At 36.1% G+C, this 26020-nt stretch overlaps 1 protein-coding gene across 4 annotated transcripts in view; it reads left to right on the forward strand.

Moving 5' to 3' along the window:
- Positions 1 to 26020, forward strand: part of LOC145670360 (cleavage and polyadenylation specificity factor subunit 6-like) — a 144806-nt gene that overhangs the window by 13126 nt on the left and 105660 nt on the right. For all 4 annotated transcript variants that reach the window (XM_081738941.1, XM_081738938.1, XM_081738939.1 and 1 more), the window contains exon 2: positions 18921 to 19148. In XM_081738941.1, coding sequence (XP_081595067.1) covers positions 18921 to 19148 — 228 coding nt within the window. The remainder of the gene's footprint in view (positions 1 to 18920; positions 19149 to 26020) is intronic.

The following is a 26020-nucleotide window of genomic DNA, read 5'->3' on the forward strand; positions in this document are numbered from 1 at the left end:
ATCGCTTTTTTTCCACGGTTAAAGGTGAAAATTTTATATGAACATTTCGTTGTAAATAAACAAGAGAGCTACAATATAAGAAATTACGGTAATTTTAAACTCGTAAATTTAATATATTATGTATATTTTTAGTGTAGAACGATTTAAAAAGCGATGGAAATAGGGTAAACATCGTAGATTAACCATCTGCTTTACGCGATTTGCTAATAATTGGAGCTCTTTCGTGGCTAAGCGGTTAGCGTACGCGCCTTTGGCGCGGGAGACCGGAGTTCGATTCCCGGCGGGAGCTCAAGTGCTTCGGATTCCACGTTAATCAGTAGGTCCCATAGATGTTCATTTTACTTCGACCTCACTCACCCTCGCCCTCGCAGTAGCAGTTGGCCCTCGCCCTCGCGCACCCTCGCCATCGAAGCTTGTCCTCGCCCTCGCGCACCCTCAACCTCGCTGTCGAAGCTTCTCGCCCTCGCGATAGGAGTTGTCCATTATCCTCGTTCGCCCTCGCCTTCGTGCTCAAAACTTTTCCTCGCCCTCGCGCACCCTCGCCCTCATATCATTGAGGGCGAGGGTAATTGAGGGTGAGGAGGCCTCGAGACGGCCTCCTTCGTGAGGATCAGAGCATCAATTTGTCTTCAATCTATTTGTTGAATTATTTCCTTATCGTCAGTTGCGGATCCATGGGGGGCGATCGCTCCCCCCAGAAGAGGAAACTTCTTTATTTTATATATACAAATAAAACGCATCCCAGAGTTTGGAGCTCTTAAAAAGTAGCTCTAAGTAGCAGTATTACAACCCACCACCCCCACCAGAAGTACGTCCTGGATCCGCCCTTGCTTAACATACGTCCTAAAGAAAGGAAACTAAACATATCATCGTATAACTTACTGTGGAACACCTAAAATGGAACAACTGTTACAATGGAGATCTCGGTCGATAGTGACGTTTACATCATTTATCAACAGTATCCAATGCCCTTTACTTCAAAATGTTCCTTGAACTACGATGCAAGCATAAGTATTCAGCCACACAAGGGTGGCTCTCATGAGGGTGAGGGTGAAATCAAGGTTTGATGAGTGGCGGTAGAGTGACTGCCGCGGACTATCTGTCAGAATTTGACAGTCAACACGTTGGCCATCCCTGATGTATGTAGCGTAACTGAGGAATTTGAACAAATTCAAAGGGAAATATCTAAAGAGCTTAATTTTGAAACTCCGTCAGGAAACAAATAAAATACTTCAGAACACTCATTTTCATTCTATGAACCTTAATACATACAAAAACTTTATATTTCCAAATGAAACTATATAGCGACATTAATGGGTCATTTCAAAAGAGTGGGCGGGGGGATTAACTGTCCCCCTTTGCCCCCCTAATCGCCGCCCATGCTATAATGTATGGCACATTTGTGCGAAATTAATAATAATATGATTAAACTGTTTACCCCCAACAAAATCCTGCTCGTTTTGCTGAAGTGGCTTTTCCTAAGTTTTATATGTTTCATATATCCTACAGTTTTTTCAGGCCTTTTTTTTTAATTTGTCCAAATTTATATTTCTCCTTTTACCACACAATCGTTCAATACTTGCACTATAATATTTACAATCAGTATATCATCCTGTAACGTATTTTATTCCTAATAAAAATCATTGAACAACATAACATACAAACCCTATTTCACTGGCTTGCACGCGAACCTTTGGTGCATGGGGTCCTGGGGACAATTCCGAGTGGGAGAACATCGAACGACAGGGGATCGAATTCCGCGTTAAACCTATAGGTCCACTTCTCATATAGCCTCGCCGACGAAAGAGGACGCTAAACGGCAATCAGTCAACAGTTGCAAATTTCGGCTGCATAAACAACTTATGTCTTGTGGAACTTATTAAATTTATTTTGTTAAAGCAGCTCTTTTAACAAAATTTCAGTATTAACGTGTCAGATATTTCTATTTAAGGACAAGAAAAAACATATTATTTATTTTGTAACTAAATGCTACCTCTACCCAAGTAGATTATAAAAGCAGAAACAATGAAAATCGATACAATAGTGACTGACATTATTTTAACAAATATCGATTCAGATAATCGTTTGGGCTGTCACAAAACTATGAAAAGTTAAAAATTCCGATTAATTGTAACAACTTCATCAGTGGTGGACATTGGAGGAGGATGTATGCTATTAATCAACCCATTTCATGGGCATCCAAACTCACGAGCCCAACGCTCGCTAGCTCGGCATTCGCGCTCAACCATTCTCGGGTTCAATAATTAAGCGCTACCCCGAGCGCCAATGAAATAAGTCAGCGCGAGTCCAACTGAGGGAAGTGAGCCCAAGCACGATTCCCAAAGGAATAAATGAGCAAGAGCCCAGTTGAAAAAAATGAGCCCGAGTCCGAGAGAGTCCAGAGCAAAATGGCCATCTCTGAACCAAAGTCATTCCATCAAGTCTTTCTCCATCTGATCTACTGCATTCTGATGGTTCTCTCATTGATTGTGTTTGTTCAGATATCTGCGCTCTTGTCATTTACTGCTGAATGACGTGAGTGACTGTCTGTCTGTCTACCAACACTCTTTAAGCATGACCGTGTAGTAGACACTTCTTATCTAAAACGTCTCCAACACAGGGAGGGCAACAATGAGGCACACTTACTTCTTAATGTAGCGCTATTTCTACCTGGAAACTTTCATGGGAAAAATCAAATATTATTCTTATTTGCACTATTATTTTTAATAATTATGTACGTACACACGAGAAATTGTCTACTGCAATTAATTGAAAGGAAAAATACGATTAATGTATAACCTTGCTATGACACTAACTTTTCATCTAGGGGACATGGCAGATGATATTTTAAATTTTGCCTCTCTCCAAAAGAGGTCAAACAGCAAACTCCAAAACAGTTGCTTTTAAGGAAGCTTGTCCTCCTCCCTCGCGTGCCCTCATTCTCCTGAAGGAAGTTGTCTCTAGCCATCGTGCACCCTCGCTCCCGCAGTAACACTTGGCCCTCACCCTCATTCACCCTCGCCCTCTTCGTCGAAGCTTGTCCTCACCCTCGCTGCCGAAACTTGCCCTCGCGCACCCTCGCCCTCTTCATCGAAGCTTTTCCTCGCCCTCGCGCACCCTCACCCTCGCCATCGAAGCTTGTCCTCGCCCTCGCGCACCATCGCCCTCGCTGCCGAAACTTGTCCTCGCCCTCGCGCACCATCGCCCTCGCTGCCGAAACTTGTCCTCGCCCTCGCGCACCCTCGCCCTCTTTGTCGAAGCTTTTCCTCGCCCTCGCGCACCCTCGCCCTCTTCGTCGAAGCTTGTTCTCGCCCACCCTCGCCCTCGCTGCCGAAACTTGTCCTCGCCCTCGCGCACCCTCACCCTCTTCGTCAAAGCTTTTCCTCGCCATCGAAGCTTGTCCTCGCCCTCGCGTCACTGTGGGCGAGGGAACTTGAGGGTGAGGATGCCCTCGAGAGGGCCACCCTTCCGAGGGTGAACATCTGGTAGGTCCACGTCTCATGTAGCCTCGCTGCTGAACGGGACGTTAAACTCAACTCTGAACGCGATTTGCTAATTGTTTTGCAGCTGTTTCGAGTGTTTGTCCGGTTATCTTCCTTTGATCCAAATCGAGGGAGAAATTTCTGAAAAAAAAAAAAAAAAATTGTATCAGGTGTAAAAGCATGAGTATTTGAAAACATTCTGCTATTTTCTAATATAATATGTGATTCATCTAACTTGTCTTTTGCATAGGTGGTAGAGAGAAACCTAGTCTTGGATAAAAGAGTTGGATATTTCAAGAATCAAAGTAAAATAATATTTATTGGCAATGTCAAATGTCAGTATTATAACCTTCATGCCACAGCGAAGTTACCTTATGTTAGAATATACTACAGGAGAAAATAAACCAATATTTGAATAAATTTTCCTGTGTATAAACGAAGTTGCTTTTCTTTCTTTTTAAGCTGGGGTCTTAAAGCAATATTTTGTTTCAGGAAAATTTTTAAAAACATATATATATATATATATATATATATATATAATGATTTCTTCCATCACTGGTGCGTGGGGTCTTTAAACTGTGAGGGATCGACACCATTGAGTGTAGATGTTCTGATAGTTCTCTCGTTTCCTCTCACGTTCATCATTTCATCATTATCATCCATCTCATTACCATTGTCTACTTAGCCTCACAAGGGAACATCTTATATTGATAGTAGCATTGCCCAATCAAACAATGCCCAGTCGATAGAGAAGCGAGGAAAAGTGAAAAATCCGACACCCAGAAAAGCAGGAGATAATAGAGGAAAGAAATCTAGAACAGTGGTTCTCAAACTTGTCATTACTGTGACCCACATTAAATAATAAAATGTACGAGTATTTCTGGCCCACTTACTTTTATTCAAATTCACATTGACATTTTAGGAAATGGTTTTGTATTTGAAAGCAATTAAATTTTGTAAATGATATCTAATTCCACTTCGTTCAATAACAGTCCGTAAGATTGAGTAACATGAAATCTATTTGGGGATGTGAACACCCCGAGCGACTACGAATGTTACAAAGTGCAGATCGATGTTTAAGTTTTAATAAATCCAAATTTAGTTGTTTTCTTTTATATGTCTCTTGTATATATATATATATATATATATATATATATCTCACTTTCAAACTAAATTGTAATGTAAATTTATGAATGTAGTGGTCCAGTCGTTTAGAGCAGTGCTCTTAGACCTTTTTTTTTCTCGCTATATCTTCTTCATAAAGTTTATGATATAAAATTATTGTTCAAAGCTTTGTATTTTAATAAACCTTCTCTAAGATCAATGCATGTGAATTGTGCTTCCATCTTCCGAGTTCTTTTAAACTATGTTTATACTAGCTGAACTTGCGCTCTCTACACAGTGCATCATTCGCATATGAGCATAAATCTCCTTATCATTCCTTACAACATCTGTACACGTTCCTTTACAGACACAAGTGAAAGACGTATTGCTTAAAAAAAAAGCCAAGGGGTATCATAAAGGGGAGACTTTTTTCGATTATTTTTTCTTAATATCTCGCACCGTTTGCAAGATTTGAGCCTACTTCCGGTTGGAGTTTCTAATTCATGTATGACCAGTGTTTTCTTTCTTCTTGCATGCAGTATGTAATAAGCAAATACATTACATATACAATTAATTATAATCTCAGTTATATATGGTGTTCATTGGGCAAAACACTCCCAAAGAAAGGTTCATCGTAGACTGGAGAAATGGTTATCCTTCCTTTTCCATTATTATTTGGCCATGAAACAAACTCCCGAGACATATACAACCCCTATACACAACATTGTGGTGTTGGAATGTATAATGCTTAGGATGTGATGCTTTAGTTTTTTTTTTTTTTTTTTTTTAAATTTTAACACCCAGTGTACCCGTAAAAATGTAATAAAGAAATAGTGCCCATGTTTTTTAAATATTCAATTAGAACTGGACAATTTACATGAAATTTGCAATCGATCAGTGAAAACGTCATCTTTCTAGAGCCTGTAGTTTCCGAGATCTCATTGTCGAAAGGATTGGCCATAAACATACAAATGTAGTTTAAAAGAGCTCCAAAGATGGCAGCACAATTCATTTGCATTTATTTCGGAGAAGGCTTTGAACAATAATTTAATAGGATAAACTTTGTGAAAAATATTTCTTTAAGTAATTTATTTTGAAGCAGGGTGGGAAAAAATCATGATTTTTTTAATAAAAATCATTTTTGTTGATTTTTTTGATTTAAATCGATTTTTTTGATTTAAATCAAATCTTTCTCCTGGTATAATACAAGTCGCGAATTGAAGATAAAGCGTTAGGAATTAGTATTAAATGCTAATTATGCCATTTAAGTGAAAGTATTGGGGTTGAATTTTGAATTATCCCCAATCGTTAACCTATATCAATCCCAAACAATGTTTCTTAACCCTTTTAAATTATGGCTCTTTTTAAAGGTAAATTATAGACTTTCAGTCAAGCAGCTACATCAACATCCCTATTTATCCTGGGATCATGGAACATACATCACTCTCTTTAGAATAGAACAGCTTTTGAAACGGTAACATTCACATTTCCTTATCATGTCCCTGAAGCGGGAAATTTTGAGAGTAATCGGCATTTTTTTAAACTTTTTTTTTTTTTTTTTTTTAATTTGGTCCCCTCTAAATACCTCTGTGTTACAGCACCGATCTCAAAATCAACTGGGAAATGCTAAGGGGTGTACTAAATGTGTGTACAAAATTTCAAGCTTCTCTTTTGAGTAGTAAGAGTGAAGAAACTATTTAACAATGAGCTAAGAACATTCCCACAATGCCCCAGATGACCCGGATTTAATATAAAAATTTCCTCAGACATCCCTATTTATTCTAAGATCATGATTTGTACATTATTCTCTTCAGAATAAAACAAATTTTCAAACAGTACCCTTCAAATGTCTCCATCATGTATCTGGGGCGGGTAAATCACGAAAAAAGGAATTTTCTGTTAAAAAATGTCTTTTTTAAATTTTACCTCTGTGGACCCCTTCCCCTGTTTTAAGACAGAGATCTGAAACAAATCTGAAAAATACTGAGGGGTGCACTGAGTAAATGTGCAAAATTTCAATCTTGTAGGTGCAAAAGTAAGCCCGTGAAAAATAATATTCCCCAAATACCCCAGATTCCCGTATAAAACAGGATCTCAGGTAACAGTTTCCTGAGACATCCCTATTTATCCTAGGAGCATAGTATGTACATCATTTTCTTCAGAATAGAACAGCCTTTCAAACGGTACAATTCATATGTCTTCATCTGAGACGGGAAAATCACGAAAAAAGCTATTTTTTGTTAAAAATATCCTTTTTTAAACATTTTTGCCCCTCTGGACCCCGCTGTTTCCACGTAGAGATCTGAAAACATCTGAAAATTATTAAGGGGTGCACTGAACGAGTGTGCAAAATTTCAGTCTTCTGAATGCAAAATGTAACCCGCCAAATAATAATAATAATAATAATAATAATAATAATACCCATAACAAAAAATATCTTTTTAAATTTATCACATCACACACTATGCCTCAACGCAGAAAGGCGTTGCAGGGTAGGCAAAAACCATGGTTTTTATTGAAAAAAAACAAACAAAAAATCAGTTTTTTTTGTTTAAACCTGGTTTTTTGGTTTAAACCAGTTTTTTTTTTTTTTTTTAATTAAATAATTTACTCTATGCATTTATATCACATATGAACAAAAATAAGTTTGTTTCACTTTGGTGTTATTATGCAACAACCGGGTTGTGCTGGAACGGATCACATAAGCTTAAAGCGGAGTCCAAACCGTTTCTCGTCTCTTACATCCGAAACAAATTGTCCTCCATTTGAACTTGAAAACTGGACTAATTGGCCACAAATGCAATACGTCTGCCGACTCACTCACGAAGGACTCCTGATACGTTGTACTGATCTTTACATACTTTTAATATAATTGTCTAATTGTCAAGAGTCATTTCAGAAGAACAAAAAGATAAACAGTTGCACAATTGAAACCATTATACAGAATTACATATGGACAGTTTCAAAATACTGCAGAGTACAGAACTAATTTAGTCCAAATTAGTTCACTACGACTTTGATTAGTCCAAGTTAAAGAAATACAACGACGTAATTTTCATATCAGTAAGAAAAGTGAATAAAAATAAGAATTATTTGAGTCGACTTTGGCTCTGACCCATTTATACATAAATAGATACCAAAAATATTTGATTTCAGTAAATGCCTCTCGGGGGATTTGTATGACCCCCTTCCCCAAAGTACGATATTTTGATGTATATTATCAATAGTAAACATTACTAAAACGATACAATATTTAGAATTTTCCTTTGATTGCAATTGCATAACAATAATAACAAACTATTTAAAAAATCACAAAAGAAACATTCATAACCTTACAAAAAAGTTGCTTTTGTAGTATAGGGCTAATTTCTTTGAGTAATGAATGGGGAATTTAAATTTGAATATAATAGGAATAATATGCGGGAGTGACATGCGATAACCCACTAATGTGTGTGTTGAAGATTTTACGAAAACACAGTTTTACAAACATTTTTCGTTTTTTGCATGGTTTAAACCAGCCAACCCTGCGTGAAAGCATGTGTAACGTGTTCTAAAATGCCTCCAGCCTTACAGAAAACGAAGTAAAATGCCTTATTGGTACTTTTTTAATCGAATAATTAAGATTCTACCATATCACCTAAAAATAGGTGATATAATTTAAAACGTCAAGCATTAAGGAAAAAGTACAGCAACGTTTATCAAAAAGACACTTTTTTTTTCACAAAAACTGATATTTGGCAGGGGCCTATTTTTAAAAACTCAGAACCAGCTTGCGGCATGAAATACATAAATTTCGCCTAAAGTTATAAAATTAACAAAAAAATTGGAGAGGGGATAGGACCCCTCTAAATACGCCCTATTATCTGAGGACAAACAAACAGACAAGCACAAAAAAGAATTTTCGTCTTAAATGTCAATGGTGATTTCCCCGTTGGAATAGTTAACGATTTTAAAACCCAAACCCAATGTTACGAAAAGAAGAAAGAAGGATTGCTCCGTTACCTGTTCAAAACGGGATTTTCCCTAATCATCCTCTGCATGACACTTGTTTTCATACTATACTGTACATTTGAGTCTCATTGTATTATGATTATTAACTTCCATAATCGAAATAACAGAACAGAAACGGGATTTTACTTGTCTTCATTTTAAATTAATTTATTTAGGAATTCGATTTAAATCAACGATTTTTATTAAAAAAATCAAGTGATTTAAATCTTGATTTAAATCGTGATTTAAATCTTGATTTAAATCGTGATTTAAATCAATCCACGCTGTTTTGAAGTACACTCTTTTAAAAATATTTGTCTTTGTTATATACGTGAAATCACAAATAACTGTAAATCAAAGGTTTGAAAGCTAAGGTTATAGGTTAGAGCTCTGTCGCCCTTAATTGCTATTGTACCATTTTAATAGATAGATGTTTGTGGTCTATCCTTTCGGCAATGAGATCTCGGAAACTACAGGCTCTAGAAAGATGACGTTTTCATTGATCGATTGGAAATTTTGCGTAGATTGTCCAGTTTTAATTGAATATTTAAAAAAAATCGGCCATTATTTGATTGATTAATTGACTTTGAGTTTTACGTTCCGTTCAGCAGCGAGGCTATATGAGACGTGGACCTACTGATTAACGTGGAATCCGAACCACATGAGCTCCCGCCAGGAATCCGGCCATTATTTCTTTATTACATTTTTTAGGGTACACTTGGAAGCGTTGAAATTAAAAAAAAAAAAAAGCATTATATCCTATGCGTTATACATTCCAACACCACAATGTTGTATATTGGGGTTGTATATGCCTCAGGCGTTTGTTCCATGGCCAAATAATAGTGGAAAAGGAAGGATAACCATTTCTCGAGTCTAAGATAAATCTTTATTTTTTGAGTATTTTGCCCAATGAACACCATATATAACTTACATTATAATTAATTGTATATGTAATGTATTTGCTTATTACATACTGCATGCAAGAAGAAAGAAAACACTGGTCATACATGAATTAGAAACTTCAACCGTAATTAGGCTCAAATCTTGCAAACGGCGCGAGATATTGAGAAAAAATAATCGAAAAAATTTCCCCTTTATGATACCCCTTGCCGATTTTTTTTAAAAAATCAAGACGCCTTTCACTTGTGTCTGTAAAGGAACATGTACATATGTTGTGAGGAATGAGAAGGTGATTTATGCTCATATGCGAATGATGCGCTGTGTAGAGAGCGCAGGTTCACTTAGTATGATTTTTAAATTTCCATTTCCACTTGTACTATAAAGTAGCAAAACACTAATTTATAAATGAAAAGCAACAAGTCAGTAAAGTAATCTAGAAATACTGTAGAGATAGAGGTTAAGTACTACCAATACACCCCGAATCATCGTTAGTGTAGTAAAATCGCTCGAACCGTCCCCACTCGGCTACAAAGGAAGCGGAACACAATTGAAGAAAACCGCGTGTTTCTTTGTTACATGGGAGGTATAATTCAACATGTCCTTCCAGTTGAGAGTGGCCTGCCAGTTGACCTGCTGAAAAAGAAAGCGATGTTGCAATTTTTACCCTCTTGCTTACTGATTCTTCAGTAGTCTTCGCAGAAAGACAGATTTATCTAGTTTTTTCGTTACTTTTGTTTTCATTGCATCCTCCTCCTTCCGTCTCCTTTAGCTTGAAGGGCATTTCTGGGGCGTTAAACTGAAATATTTCTTTTAATTTGAATTCGTTGTAATGAAGAGAAAAAAGAAATCAGTCATTAGTTTCATGATATGTGCTTATATTACTCTTAAATATAGCATATTGTTATTATTATGTAACTTCCATAACGATAACGCTTGTACAAACCAAACATGTTAAGTAGTTCGCCCCTGTCCAACCCCCCCCCCCCCCGCAAGGCAGTGCCGCAAAAGCCCGATGAGAAAAAAATACAATCTTTGTTTGCCGCTCCCAGAAATCCGTCCTTGACCGCCCCTGTCCGTACTATTATACTGAATTCCTTTAATGATTGTGTTTTATTATTATTATTATTATTATTACTATTATATAAATGTATCCATCGATAATAAAAGTTTAACGATGGCAACAACGTATTACTTCGACACCGAACACGTGCCGTTTATGGCTTATTTGGAGAGTTATTTATTAGGGCGGTTAGGGTAAATTTTCTGCTTGAGTACAAAGGAAGCCGGTTGGGGACCAATAGAACGTCTCGACTATAATAGACGTCTGTCTACTGTCTCTGACTCAGAGCTTCTGAATAGGTACTCAGGCTTCTCTTACATGTGAATTAACGCATGAAATTTCGAGATATGGGTTGGAAGAAAGGTCGTGTGTGGCAATGTTAAGTGTAAAATTCTAGAGATAAGTCAGTATCTTGCAAATATTGTGGACATAAATATGTATGCGCAAATATTGATAAAATTGTAAGACATGTGTTTTCTGGCAGTTACCCAACTTAATTTGTTTGTTTGGCATCGACATTTGGCTTCACAGTGTATGATTCTAGATCCTTTCCTCTTCATCTCCTGTGTTTCTGGTTGTCGGCCCGTAAAACTTTGGATTTCCTACTTCTTCACTCCTCTATTGATTGCGCATTGTTTGATTGGGCAATGCTATTATCAATATAAGATATTCCCTTCTCATTGTATTATTGTGGGACGTTCAACTAAAAAAACTTTTCTATGTTTTAAATTATATCCCCCACATAACTTTTAAGCTGAATTTCATAATTCTACCTTTAACCCCCCCCCCCCCAAAAAAAGCTGATGTTTCATTATGAGAAAATAACTCTCAAGCATTTTAAATTAATAGTACCCGACAGCTAAAAGAAAGATAAGACTCTTCTAAACCTATTTTTTCTTAAAATTCCAGGAGCTTATGTATATGTACGTCACTTTGCACTTAATAACGAATCCACTTGGCCCGGTAAAAGCAAATAAGAAATTTTATTCCTTTGTTTCTTATTCCTTTTAGTGATGTACCGATATATCGGTATTGGTGATATCAGCCACTTTTGGTAGTGTCGGTATCGGCAAATGTACACCGATATTTACCGATACATGTTCCGAGCATTTTCAGTTTGTTTAATATTAACAGTGAAACTTATATTTCACTGGTTTCTATTAGCCTTGAAGTTGATCTAGATTATTGTCAATTATACAATCGATTTCTTTATGCATGTGTGTACGCCTTTGATTAGCACTACTCGTACTCAACTGATATTTTTAGTCCGTCGATGCCAAAACAGTTGTGAAGAAAAGCCAAAGGTCTTCAGTCAGGATCATGGGCGCCCGAAGAAAATTTTCTATGGGGGCCTTTCCATGGTTGCTATATTACGTCTGGTATTTAATATACATGGTTTGCTATATTACGTATGCATTTTCGTGAGCAAGGGGGCCCCACCCGGCCCTCCCCCTTCGGGTGCGCATGATCAGGATAGGTTACCTTCTGTTTCGCAGAATCGCATGAAAAGTTTTGGTAGCACCTTAATATTAGAAATATTTGGTGAAATGAACAAACACCAACATAAAATCCAAAGAGGTGCGGCTCGCAATGGAGTCTCGTAGCTAGGAGTGTTCCAAAAACCGGTCAACCGGTTTCGGTTTGGTTTGGGAACGGTTCTGTTCTGTTTGTAGAATGGTTCGGTTCGGTTTCAGTTCAGCATTCAAAATCGAAGAAAATGCAGTTTGCGTTATCAAGAAATCCAGAAATTATAATAAGACTGAATGTTATGTTTTTCGGTATTATTTATTCAGATTAAAATTATTTTGATATTACTGAAACAATTGAGCGTGCGTACTGTGTAGGTACTTTTACTTATGCTTTAGAAATTTAAAATAAAACTCTTTAATATCGTTTGGAAGACAACTTTACAGTATGGATGGATTTAGGACAGATACCCTGAAAGGGGAAGGGGGTCAGTTACTTGAAGGGTGGATGCTATTCCAGAAGCTACGTTTAGAATGAAACATTAAACTTATCTTGAAATGACTGGGGGCCCATACTTTACGCTCTGTATGGCAAATATATCGTGGTGCTATATTATCAGGTAACCAAGAAAGTTTGTGCTGTTTTTGAGAAAGTGTGGGCAAATTAATTCTGATGACGTTATATATTTACATTCCTTTCAAACCTTATTTAATAGAGACTGGTTCAGTGCAACGCACGTTTCGCTATCGGATTTTTAGAAAGTGCAATCTTCGAAAGAGCATATCCTTGGAAAGGGAGATTTTGAGGGCTATTTTGCTTTACGAGTACAAATTAGGGAACAGAAGATGCAGAGGCCGCTGGAAGAATATGCTTCGAGTTTAGGGGAACGTCAGCGAGTGAACGGACTGTTGTTCAAAAGTGGTTCAGTTGCTTTTCTTCCAAGTTGATTTGATTTGGAGTTTAACGTCCCTTTCAGCAGCAAGGCTATTTGAAATGGGACCTATTGATTAACGTGGAATCCGAACCATATGAGCTCCCGCGGGAATTGAACCCAAGTCCTACGCCAAAGGCGCGTACGCTAACCGCTTGCTCTGCTTTTCTTCTGAGACGAGAGCTTTGAAGACAAGCATCGTGTTGGTAGTCCATCTACCCTTGACAAATTCCAGCTGGAGGAGGAAATCAAGCAGAATCCTCATCAAACTTTACAGAAGCTGGCACACAGGATTATAATATCTGACGAAACCTTTCGATCATATGCTTATAACCTTGGAATGACATGAAAGCTAAGCAGATGAGTTCCTCATGTCCTGTCCGAGGACAACATGCTCAACGGTTAAACATCTGCTTGTCATGGCTGTCGCGCCATAATAAAGCCTCGTTGCTGGACCAGTTCTTGACATATGATGAAAAATTGATCATGTATGATAATTGGAAGAGGAAACATAATTGTTGCCTTCTGGTTCAGTCTCGTTGGCTATTAAACCGGTCATTTAACAAAAGAAGGTAATGCTGTGTGTTTGGTAGACAAGCGCTGACGTAGTCCACTATGAATATCTAGAAAGCGGAAAAACCATAACAGCCGAAGTCTACTCGTCAGAACTGCAAAGAGTTTCAGCTGCACTGCTCCAGAAGCAGCTAGCACTGGTCAACAGAAGAGGAGTTCTCCTCTTCACGATCTTGCCAAACCTCATACGGCAAAAGCGACTAAAGAAGCTATCATAACATTGGGCTGGGAAGTTCTTCCTCATTCATCCTATTTCTCGAACATCGTCACATCAGACTATTACCTGTTTTTGGCCATGGATAACCACCTACGGAAACAGCAGTTCTGAAAATTCGACGATGTCACAAAGGCTGTACCACAATTTTTGGAATCCAGAATTTTTTTTTTCTTTTTTTTTTTTCAAAAAGGCACTTATAAGCTTGTGTCTTGTTGGGAACATGTCATTGAAGTCACTGGTGATTATTTCGAAGAATAAAATTGGTGTTTTAAGAGTTTTGTGGGTCGTGTTTGATGAGTGACGAAAACCGCACGAACTTTTCTTGGTTACCTGATACATAAATAATGCAAGGGAAAAGCAAAGTCATTTTAAGTAAAGACTGACTCATTTCTTATCTGTTGATATTTTATTATGAGAATCATATATACAGGATAATCGACTGAGGTATTTGGGAACTACTTTACTTTAATATTTTTTATAGTACTAAATCATATTCTAATGCGAAGGAAATATTACCGCACAATGAAAATATAACAGTTATACAATACGTATTTAAGTGGGTACTAAAACTATCTAAAATTTAACAATTTGTATTGCCCCTTTGAATAATAGGATGTCTACCACAAAATTTCGTATTTCTAGGTATTCTGAGATTTGAGGTTTGCCATCCTGATTGTGAAAAAAATACGCAATCCACCGTTTGGGAATTTCACAGGCACATTATATTTACCCCCCCCCCCCTTTTTAAGTATTAGGCTATCTGTCTACCAAACTTCATCTTCCTGCGACTTAGGGATATTCTTCCCTAGATAAAGGACAGTGAAAAAAAAAAAAACATTATTTAATTTGTAAATATAAATATGCATCAACCACTAACCCAAACAGAGTCCATGAAAATAAACTTAATATTAAAATTTATTCACAATGGTCCGATATGATTCGTTTATACGTAAAAAAAATTATTATACCCAAATCTGCTAACTGGTCGTAAGTTACGAGTGAGTTAAATATTAAATTCAGCTCCATTTGGACACAGTTGAATTCGCTTTGACAGAGTTCACTTAAGTTTTGGTTAGCCGATAGTAAACGAAACGATGTTTCAAACCCTTTGTCTCGGTTTGACGACAGTTCAGTTCGGTTTCAGAACGGTTCGATTCGGTTTGTAAACGATTTGGTTCAGTTCGGTTTGGAAATTGTTGGATTCGGAATACAAATTGAAGAAAATAAGAATTAAAAAATCAAACACGCGACAAAATTTTGCTATCAATTAAGTTTTGAAACGTTACTAACTTGATCATGGCAATGATTAATTATTACAAAATGATTATTAGAAAGCAAAAATTGTGGAGATAAACAGGTTGCCAACCTGCTTTTAAATCTTATTAGGTCAGATCGGGTGAAGATTATTTCAGATCGTTAAGAATAAAGAAATAAAAGATATCTGTAATCTAAAGAGATAAGTGAGAGGAACTGATGAAAGATCGGAATTGTTGCAAGGTTTTTTTCCGTGAAAGATAAACTAACATTACTAAACAATAGATAAAATACCTAAAGGAAATTAGTAAACAAATATTACAGATTTGATTTTTAGTCCATTATTAAAGGAGAGATATAAATAGGTAAAAACTTCTCAGAATAATGGGTTATATTAATTAATTTACTTTTACGGGTTTTCTCTCTCTCCACGTCTTGTACGCCCTTTGAATGTGGTTAATATATATACATCTTTGGTGCTATGCCTATTTGGAATGTTTTCCTATAGATAAAGGTGTTTCATAAGACTGGAGTGGACTGAGCTGAACTAACCATTGTATACAGGGAGAAAGAAGTGTTTTATTATACAGGGTGTGGAAAAAGTCCTGGAACGGTCCAGTATTTCGCGAAATATACAGATAAGCAAAACAAACAAACAAAAAAAGTGTTTAAAAGTTTTGAAAAAGCTATCCAATGATACCAAACGCAATCCCATATCCCTACCTCCTTCTGGGATACGGGGGTAACTTTAAAATTTTAAGTGGGAACCCCCATTTCTTACTGCACATTTGAATCCTCCAGAAAAATGGACAGTGATTTGACCCAGACTTGAAAACAGTGCCTTAACGGGTAGCGCTTGAATCGACACACACGAAAAAAGGAGGGTAGCAGAACATTATCAAGATAAGAATTGTCAGTCCTGAACTCTGTGGCCATATGGTTAGTATACTGGACTGCGTAGTCAGAGGTTCTGAGTTCGATTCCCGCGCAAAGTAACATTTTTTTGTGTGTATTTTTGTACTCAAATAATGAATTCATACATATTAACTTCGATAAAAATGTGTTTGTCCATAATTTATTAACTTACAAGAAAATACAAATTGCGACAAAAATGGTTTGTTTTGTTGTAACTCTATGAACTAACCCTATTACTAAGAATTACTTCATAAAGCTAGTTTGCAAAACTATTATCGAAATTTGTGTTTTATGTAACTTGAACAAAGTACTAATTGAAGTTAAAACGTATGGACTTATTATTTGAGGAAATAATAAAAAAACGTTGCCTTGAGCGGGGATCGAACGCGGACCTCTGACTCCGCAGCGTAGTACGCTAACCATATGGGCACAGAGTACGGGATTGTTAATTCGCATCTTGATAATGTTTTGGTACCCCCTTTCTTGTGTGTGTTGATTTCAAGCGCCATCCGTGAAAGCACTGTTTTTAATTCTGAGTCAAATCACTCACTCTTTTTTTGGAGAATCCAAATGTGCAATAAGAAATGAGGGTTCCCATTTAAAATTGTAAAGTTATCCGGTACCCCCGAAAGGGGTGGGGATAGGGGATTGCATTTGATATCATTGGATAGCTTTTTAAAATGTATTTAGCATGCATTTTTGTTTGTTTTGCTGATCAGTATTTTTCGCAAGATATTGAATCGTTTCGAGACTTTTTCCGCACCCTGTATTTCTGGTAATGTTGGTATAATTTAGTTGGGATCGATCTCTTACACTGAGAGTAACGACAGTCGTTTCACCAATTCTTTAGTTCAGTGCTGCTACTACTATTACAATAATAATAATAAGAAGAAGAAGAAGAAGAAAAGGTTGTGCTTCCGTATTAAGTACATAATTTAAATGGATATAAGGAAAATTCCATTTTCTACTTCTCATATAACCTCGGTACAGAAAAGTGAACTGTACTGTTATTTTATACTAAAGCTGTTAAAGTCCATATAATTCCATAGCCCTACTCCTTGGCCTAGTGGCTGGCGCGCACGACTTTTGTGAATGGGTTCCCGGTGGAGAGCCTTGAACGCCTTTACGGTGGTTTGGAATTCCCCTTAAACTGTATATGCTCATGTCATATAGTCTTGGTGTTAAAAAAGGTCGCAAATCTTTAATAAACAAACAGTTACATAATTCCATATTGGAATACTTGTTTGAACAGTTGCCTGAATAAGAAGAGTTATTGGAATTACGGGAGAGACATTTTTTCAAATACAGAGTATTCGACTTCTTTTGGCAGCATTTGATGAAACAAACCTTAAATCCATCTTTAAAAAAAAAAAAAAAAAAAAAAAAAAAAAAAAAAAAAACTGTCTGTTATTAGTACAAGTATTTTATTACTTGAGCGTGCTGTAAATGTATTTATATTGAAATGTTCTGTAGGTAGAGACAAACAACGGTCCGGGTGTGTTTTTCCCTTCACCAATTTTATTACAAAGTTCTAAATACAAAATGTCTTTGAATTACAAAGATAACTCTACTAATATCTTCCTTCCAATTGACCTGGTTAAAGGAGAATGGTGTTTTGCAGAGAGCCCCTTCACTCAAAGCAGTCTCCGAAGCACCTGCAGGGTGTTGGTGAATCTTGCAGGAAAACCCCCTCAGCCCGAAGCAGCTTCGTGGGGTTTCTGTTGTGGTGAGGCTCCCTAATTCAAAGCGATCTATCTGCGGTCAGACTGATGCCTGTTACTTTCGTGATCCCTCTTTTATGTGTCCTCTTCGGGTGGCTCGTCTTCTTTCGGTTTCCTTCGTGTGGTCCTTCTCCTTTCGCTTTCCTTCGTGTTTTTCTCTTTAGTGTATCGTCTGCTTATTTGTAAATATTAGCACGTGCCGTCTATAAGCATGTGCTTGTGTTGTGATGTGGGAATCCGTACAATATTTTCGCATTTTTAGATATTAAATGTCGAGTTTTTTTGAAGGGATATGTGGTGGTTTCAATCTGCACTTTGCAGAATAATTTGAATTAAGTGGAATTTGAACTTCATTAACGTATACATTTTAAATCACTCATTTATATAAAGGAGCAAATATTGTTACATGTATGATTCGTTGTCGAGTTGTATTTTACTGCAGTATTTAAAGGTTTTAGGGTGGTCTTCACAAAACACACAATCTACATCAGGACAATCAAAACATTTAAGTGAATCTAAGTGTAGTATAAATCATACCTTCATTTTGCATAGAACTTCCATTCATGCAGACAAGTATACGAATCTTCATTTGAGACCCGGGTTCGATTCCGGCGGGAGCTCATGTGGTTCGGATCGCTCATTAAACTGTAGGTCCATGTCTCATAGCCTTGCTGCTGAACAGGGCGGTAAACTCATAACCACATCAAAACCAACGAATCTTCATTCATAGGACTGAGATAATTAAATTAAACATGGATAAAGGTAAATTAGCGTAGATAAGCAATGGTTCATTACAAATTACACAAATAAGTATTTACGGTATAGCTACCGTTGCTGCACCAGTATTTCCACCATATTCGATTGGCTAATGCCACAAAACTTTCATGTAGTTCAGTTTAACGGATATGGAACGCTACTGTTTCAAAAAAGGAATATGGCAGCTACAGTTTGTTCATATCGTTCTGCATACGGTTTATCTATTCTCAAAAGAGGAAATTACTTATTATGGACTTTAAGGTACTGAAACCCTTTTCCCCATAAACAAGAAGAATAACATAAGTATGTAACAGTTCAAGAAACAATCCAGAGAAATAACTGTACTAAACAAAGTAGACAGGTTTGTAAAATATTGCAGCGAAAAATAACGATGCACCGCACGGGTTACAATATTTGCTCTTTGATTATGTAATTTATTTAAATGAACTCTAAAATTACGCTTTCGTACAGAGGAATAATTAATTTACAGTCTAGAGACATTGATTTGTTGAGCAACTAAAATATAGTAACATGGTTTATTTTATTCCAGGATGACTTCACGGGAGATGGAGTTGATCTCTATGATGATGTCATTGCAGCTCCTTCTGGAGGCGGCAGTGGAGAAGAGAATTCTCAAACTTCACATCCTCCACAAAACCAAAATTCAGGTCGTATTTCTCCAAGCACTCCAAATCCTCCTTATAAGCAGCTTGGAAATAATATACAGCCCAACCAAATTGGAAGACGGCATCAGTTGTACGTAGGGAATCTCACATGGGTAAGTAATTCTAACCACTTTAATATATATATATATATATATATATATATATATATATATATATATATATATATATATATATATATATATATATATATATATATATACACATGAAGTCAGGCACTTTTTTAAGATTAACAACCACTAACTATTTTATGTGGCGTGTTTCGTATTTTGATAATTAATTTATAGTAATCATTTGAGCTACCAATCCTGTTGCTATAATTTACCAAACACTTAAATAAAAAACATTGAGCTCTAAAGATTTTTACGTTTCATTTATCTTAGTTCTTTTCTAAGGAAACGATAATACCAAAGTCACTGTTTTAACTGTTAGTTCTCTCTTACACAAACTAGCTCGAAACCTGAAAATAATAGTTATATACAAATAAAATTGTATATGCAATTGCGTACAGGTTATATGACTCTTTGTAAAAAAAAAATAAAAAAAAAAATCTGTATCATAAATTATGAAAAAGGTTCTTTAACCGTCGCGTCAACACAAAATTTCTACAAATCTTATAAATATTAAGTTGTATATGCAATTCATTATGCAGGTAGTAACAGTATGACTTTCAGGAACATTCTAGGGCTTACAGAACTTTCTGGAACATTGTTGTCGAATATATAAACTTTTTGATTGAACAACGCTGAATGGTTTTCTGAAAGATCTCTGATCCGATTCATAATGTCCTTTGATGAAATAGACAAGATAACAAAGGTGTTAAAGTAGTATTGAAAGATACTGATGGGCAGTAATGACAGTAGCTATGTTGCTCCACAGTCAGGAAAGAGCACTGTTGTGCAGATGATGTTCGGGTGCCGTGTTCAGGAACAATGAAAATTTGAGGCTGTGTACCGCATTGTGAACAATGTTCTCGGTAATTTTGTGATGTTATAGTGTGGTGTGAGTATAAATGCGCATAAAGTGAATAGTCATAATATCTCACAAGAGAAGTGCTTCTGTCACCGAAAGAAGTACGGTGTAGACGAAGAATAGCGTATAATTTCAACGGGAAAACAACGTGATAGTTCTCAAAATCCAAATTGTTGCTCGATGTATGTTTTTAAAAGTCTACCATGGATGGAAAAAACGTGAAGAGAAAATCGCGAAAGTAATATGTTTATTATGACAAATGAAATAAAGTTTCCCAAATTTATCAATCCAATTCATAAAAGTAAAACTGAATAAAGTGATGAGTACCCACGATGCATGTGCCAAACGAGGTCAGTATGATCCATTGAATGAAGTTTGGACATTACGAAAGAAAATAGTGAATGGCTATGCGTTGAAGACAACAGCTGATATCATCTTGAGATCAAAAGCAAATGACAGATTTAGTATGCATCTGAGAAGACGGCGAGTTTCAAAACTGTCGAAAAGAAGAAAAATGATCTTGGAGTAGAGATGCAAGGGCACGGAAAAAACCCGGCTTTTTTCGGGAAAAAAAACTTGTTTTTTCTGCTTCGCTTTTTATGCTTAGGAAAGTTTGGGCTTTTTTTGAAAATTTTGCTTTAAACTGATAAAGCAGACTTTGTTTCGCTTCTCTACAACAAAAAACTCATTAAATTAGTGGTTGATGCAGATAATAATATGGAACCTCGAAAATAAACCATGAATTTCAAAAAGATTTTTTAAATTTCTTAACATATTTACATTATGAATTCCAAAGTATTAACCAATATATGTAATAATATTTTAACCTCTTATATACAATAAGTACTTTAAAAAATGATACACAAATAACTAGCAAAATTGTATGTAGCATTTTTACTCCAAATATCACTCTCTCTCTCTTTTTGAAGCAAAATAAAGAAAACATGAGAGAAATCTGCACATCAAGAGCTTCGTTTCGGGTGGTTCTGTACATTCTTGAAAATTTTCAGTTAAGTTTTAACTTTCACATACATTCTGTGAATATTTCAAACAAATTTTTCACTGATTGATCACACACGTAATAATCTGTTACCACCTATCAGGTGCTTCGGATCTGCAAAATCGGTAAAGCTCCAAATTATCTAATGCACTGACTGTTCCTTAAGCTTGTTCAGAATCGGGAAAGTATTAAATTTTCTATTCATTGATCATATACGTAATAGACGGTTCATCTGAGCGTATGGTTTCCTAAGCTGTAGAATATATAGCCACCATCTAGGTTTACCCAGTCCCGAAGGTTTCTGAATATTTAACAAGAAAATTCAACATATCGTTACGAAACTTTTTTCTTTTCTTTCTTTTTTTCTTTTCTTTTTTCTTTTTTCTTTTTTTTTTACAAAAAAGAAAAACTATGGAATACATTTAAAAAGAGTGGAAGAGTCAGTCACTATTCCAATTCACAAATTCACAAGAAAGACGACAAAATTGATTGTAATAATTATCGAGGCATTTCTCAACGTTCTATTAATAAGATTGACCCCATACGCAGATGAAATTATTGGAGATTATCAGTGTGGATTTAGTCGAAATCGACCAGATATTTACCATTCGACAAATACTCGAAAAGAAATGGGAATATATTACCCAGTACATCAACAGTTTATTGATTTTAGAAAGGCTTACAACTCGGTTAGGAGGGAAACATTGTACAGCTGGGACACTTCTAAATGGTACACCTTAGCCGTAAATCTCCATATGGCTGTACCATTTAGAAGTGTCCCCCGCTGTACAAGATTCTTACAGAATTTGGAATACCTGAAAAGCTAGACTTATTAAGTGTTTAAATGAATCCCAGAGTAAAGTCCGAGTAGAAAAATGCGAGCTTCCACGTCGAGATTGGCCTGAAACAAGGATATGCGTTATCGCCGTTATTATTCAGCTTTGTTCCGGAGTACGCTATGAGAAAAATCAAAGATAGGAACGAGGGCCTAGAGTTGAATGGTATTCACCAGGTTATGGTGTATGCTGATGATGTAAATATGATAGGAGAATAATCGAAAGAAATGTAGAGGCCTTATTAAACGCTTGCAGGGACATGAGTAAATGCCAGAAATCTAAATACAAGAAAGTTTACAAGGATCGTAATACAGCAAATTATGAATGCGTTAAAATATCAATTAATACTTTCGACACAGTGGATACTTTCAAATATCTTGGATCAGTATTACCAGACCAAAATCATACCCACAAAGAAATTAAATGTCGACTGAAATCAGGAAATTCTTGTTATTATTCAGTTCAAAATATTTTGTCGTCGCGAATTCTGTCAAGGAATTTAAAGCTTAAAATATATAAAATGATAATCATGCCTGTTATGCTTTATGGTTGTGAAACATGGTCGCTTACGCTGAGGGAAGAACGCAGACTGAAATTATTTGAGAATAAAATTCTGAGACGGAATATTGGGACCCAAGAGGAACGGGAATGGGGAATGGCGGAAACTTCATAAGGACGAACTACCTAATTTATACGGTTTACCAAACATCGTTAGTCATCAAATCTAGGAGGCTCAGGTGGACAGGTCATGTAGCCTGAATGGAAGAAAGTAGAAACGCATTCAAAGTTTTAACTGGAAATCCAATCGGGAAATGTCCATTAGGAAAACCTAGACCCAGATGGGAGGACAATAGGAATACAGAGTAGAAATAGAATACAGAGTAGAAACTGGATTGAATTCGATAAGGACAGAAGTCAATGGAGAGCTTTTGTGGCCATAGAAAAAGAGAGAGAGAGAATACATTTAAGTTAAGCACAACTGCACAACAAACATGAGTGAGTGGTTAGCTTTCGCGCTTCTATCGTGAAATTCGGGATTCAACTCCGCATTCGACCATTTTGACAAAAGTTCTTGTTAATTCCATCTGTGAAAATAGAGATAGTGCGTGTACTGTGAGTCTTGGCCGACTTCCTTTCTAATCGTATTACTAATTACCAGCAGTGATGGATTTGCGAAGAGGGTTAGGTTGGGAATGTCTCGGATTGAAGCCTCTACTCCGAAATTACGGAATTTCTAAAACAAACTAAATATTACTTTTGCCTTTACTCATAAACTTCAAGCTGTCCTCAAATAAAAAAAATAGGAATTTTTAGAAAAACAACATTAATAAGAAAAGCCCCTCCCAAAATACTTTTCTAAATCCGCCACTGATTATCAGTATAAAATGGTCTTCAAGGTTGTATCTGGAAGATTATAGCTGAATATACAAATGAAACGAAATATTTGTTATGCCTGTACTCATAAACTTAAGCTCCTCTTAGATAAAAGTTAGGAATTTTTAGAAAAAAAAACAAACATTAGTCAGAAAAAACCCTCCCAAATATTTTTCTAAATCCGATGATGATTATTTCTATCATATGGTATTCAAGGTTGTGTCCGGAAGATTATTGTTAAATCATTGCACAGCTACAGTATAACGGAAACGTGGAAGTACGCTCTGACAGATATATTGAAAAATGTGCGCTCTAATGGATATATTGAAAAACATAAGTTTAATTATGTGCTAGAAGCTAGAGTACTAAGCTCTAAGAAGTGAAACACGGATGACTAGAAAGAAAATGATCTAAAGAAAAAAATGTCGATAATTCAGAAGTTAAAATAAAGTTAAATAGCTTCTAAAACTGCCCTCAAGTACTACGTACTTTGTTTTCTTTAATTCATAAACCTATTTAAACAGAAAAATCATGAAAATGAAAAAAGCCAAAATTTCCAAAATTCTCGTTTTTTTCCCAAAAAAGCCGGCTTTTTATGTGCAAAAAACCATCGAGTCAAAAAAGCCGGCTTTTTTGCATCTCTACCTTGGAGGCTATTCTAGCAACAGCAATAACAATAACATCTTCCGAAACATCGGAGACAAAGATACGAGAGCTACTGGAAAAGTTTCTGCAAACTGCTAAGAGTGGCGTTAGTGTTCCGCTATTATAAAATTAAAAAGAGATGTTTCTCTGTTTAAATTATCTTTGATTGTTTGCTTAACTCTATTCGTTCATTTTTAACAACAGTTTGAAGTAGTTTGTTCCCAGTTTGAAGAAGTGTGAGAAATAGAAATTTCTCGTGAATACTTTCAGGCAGTGATTTTGTTATGACTTCAAATGTAGTTTAACACCAAAACAATGTATCGAGCGATTTCATTTGGCTTTTGGCAATGACGATTGAGGAAGATCGGCATGTAACATACCGTGAGATTCAGATATCCTTGAACATTGACATGAAAGCAGTACTTAGATATTGCCTGCTCACCTACATGTATGGAAACTTTCAATCCGTTGGACTCTACATAACCCGACTCAAGCGCAATATCAGGCTTGTGTCAATTAATGTAAATGTAAGAAACCGAAGTAAGCTAAATTTGATGTACTTCATCGTTACATGGGAAGAAACTTGAATGTATTCATACGAACCGAAACTAAACTGCAATCCACTGCTTTTGAGTGTTTCAAAGTTAGCCGAAACAAATAAAGTTCTTCCGAGGAGTGCTACCAAACAAATGATTGCCTGTTTCTTCGGTTATACCGGCTATGTGGCAACCATAGCTTTAGAACATCGAAAGATGTAAATGCTTAGTGGTGTACAACAATTTGTTTGCTGAAGGTCATCATTGAATTGCGTAACACAAACCCAAAGTCGCATCATTCTTTACCATCGCAGCGGCAGTTCCCATTCAGCACAATAAACTGTAGATTTTTTGTCTTGAAAATAAATTGAATTAGTGACACATTGTCCGTACTCGCCTGATTTATCACCGAATAACTTGTTTTTGTTCCCACATATGTAAAATAAAATACATGATGAGTGATTTGTATCGCTGAAGCGGCCGTTGACGCATTCCGAATAGGGGTTTCTGAGATAGCATCTTCAGAGTGGAAAAGAATTCTTTCAGAATGGGTTTGAACGTATGTAAAATTGTGCCGATCTTGAAACTTAGGTTGAAACTCTTAGGTTAGGTTTCTAAGGTTGAAACTTAGAAAAACATTGAATTTATTTCCAGAATTTTACATCTTTTTTCATTTTAATTGCAGAAACTTTTCTGGTAACCCTCGTACTAAGAGTTCGAAAACCAGAACAGTCCATAAGGACAACGAAGAAATATAGTAAAACCAAAACGCAACCATTTGTCAACAGTTATTTAGAGATGGGGTTAGATTGTTAGAAGCACTAGAACTACCAAACGGTAAAACCGATACTGTTGTCAAAGAAATAGCTATTCTCGATTGAAACAATTTACAGAATAGTATAAAGATAATTGTTGCAGATACTACTAATGTGAACAGTGGGATTATCAGTGAGCTACAAAGATTGTTTGCTCTATAGAAGGTCTAAAGAGAACAACTACTATTCATCGGTTGTCAACACCGTGATCTGCGTGTGGTAATGGATAATAAACTTGGAGGTATCAATATCATCTAATATCGAATATTCATTTATCCCTGAAGTAGTAATGAACTACAAACAGCTCAACATAAATTTTAAGAACGGTAAAGAAGAGATTATTGAAACAAGACAGAATTTCTATTTGATTTAACTCAAGCTTTTAGCTTCGTTTAAAAGAAAAAATGTTTTAGAAAATTGAATTCGCGAACAATATTACCTGTTCTGGCATTAATTCTTCTACCAGAGAAGCGACTCACTCTTAAAAATTTTCAGATTCATTTTTTCATAGTTGGACAGACCATTGGTTTTTGACCAAATCTACAATGCAGATGGTGATCAAAAACTATGTAGAAAACATTAAACTATGTGAAAAAGCTTTAGAATAAAGAGCTATTAAAACTGGGAATTCCCATAACAAATTAAGGTTCAGAATGAACATACATTCCAGGATCTTTATGACATCTATAAAAATTAACTTAGATTGATCGAAACTTGAGCTTAAATTTATTTTGTTTTAACAAAATAATTTTATATTATGCAAAACAATCCGGACTTTTTTAGCTAAGT

The sequence above is a fragment of the Thermobia domestica genome, chromosome 14 (genome assembly GCF_964235325.1).
Source record: "Thermobia domestica chromosome 14, izTheDome1.hap1.1, whole genome shotgun sequence".
Lineage (NCBI taxonomy): Eukaryota > Metazoa > Arthropoda > Insecta > Zygentoma > Lepismatidae > Thermobia > Thermobia domestica.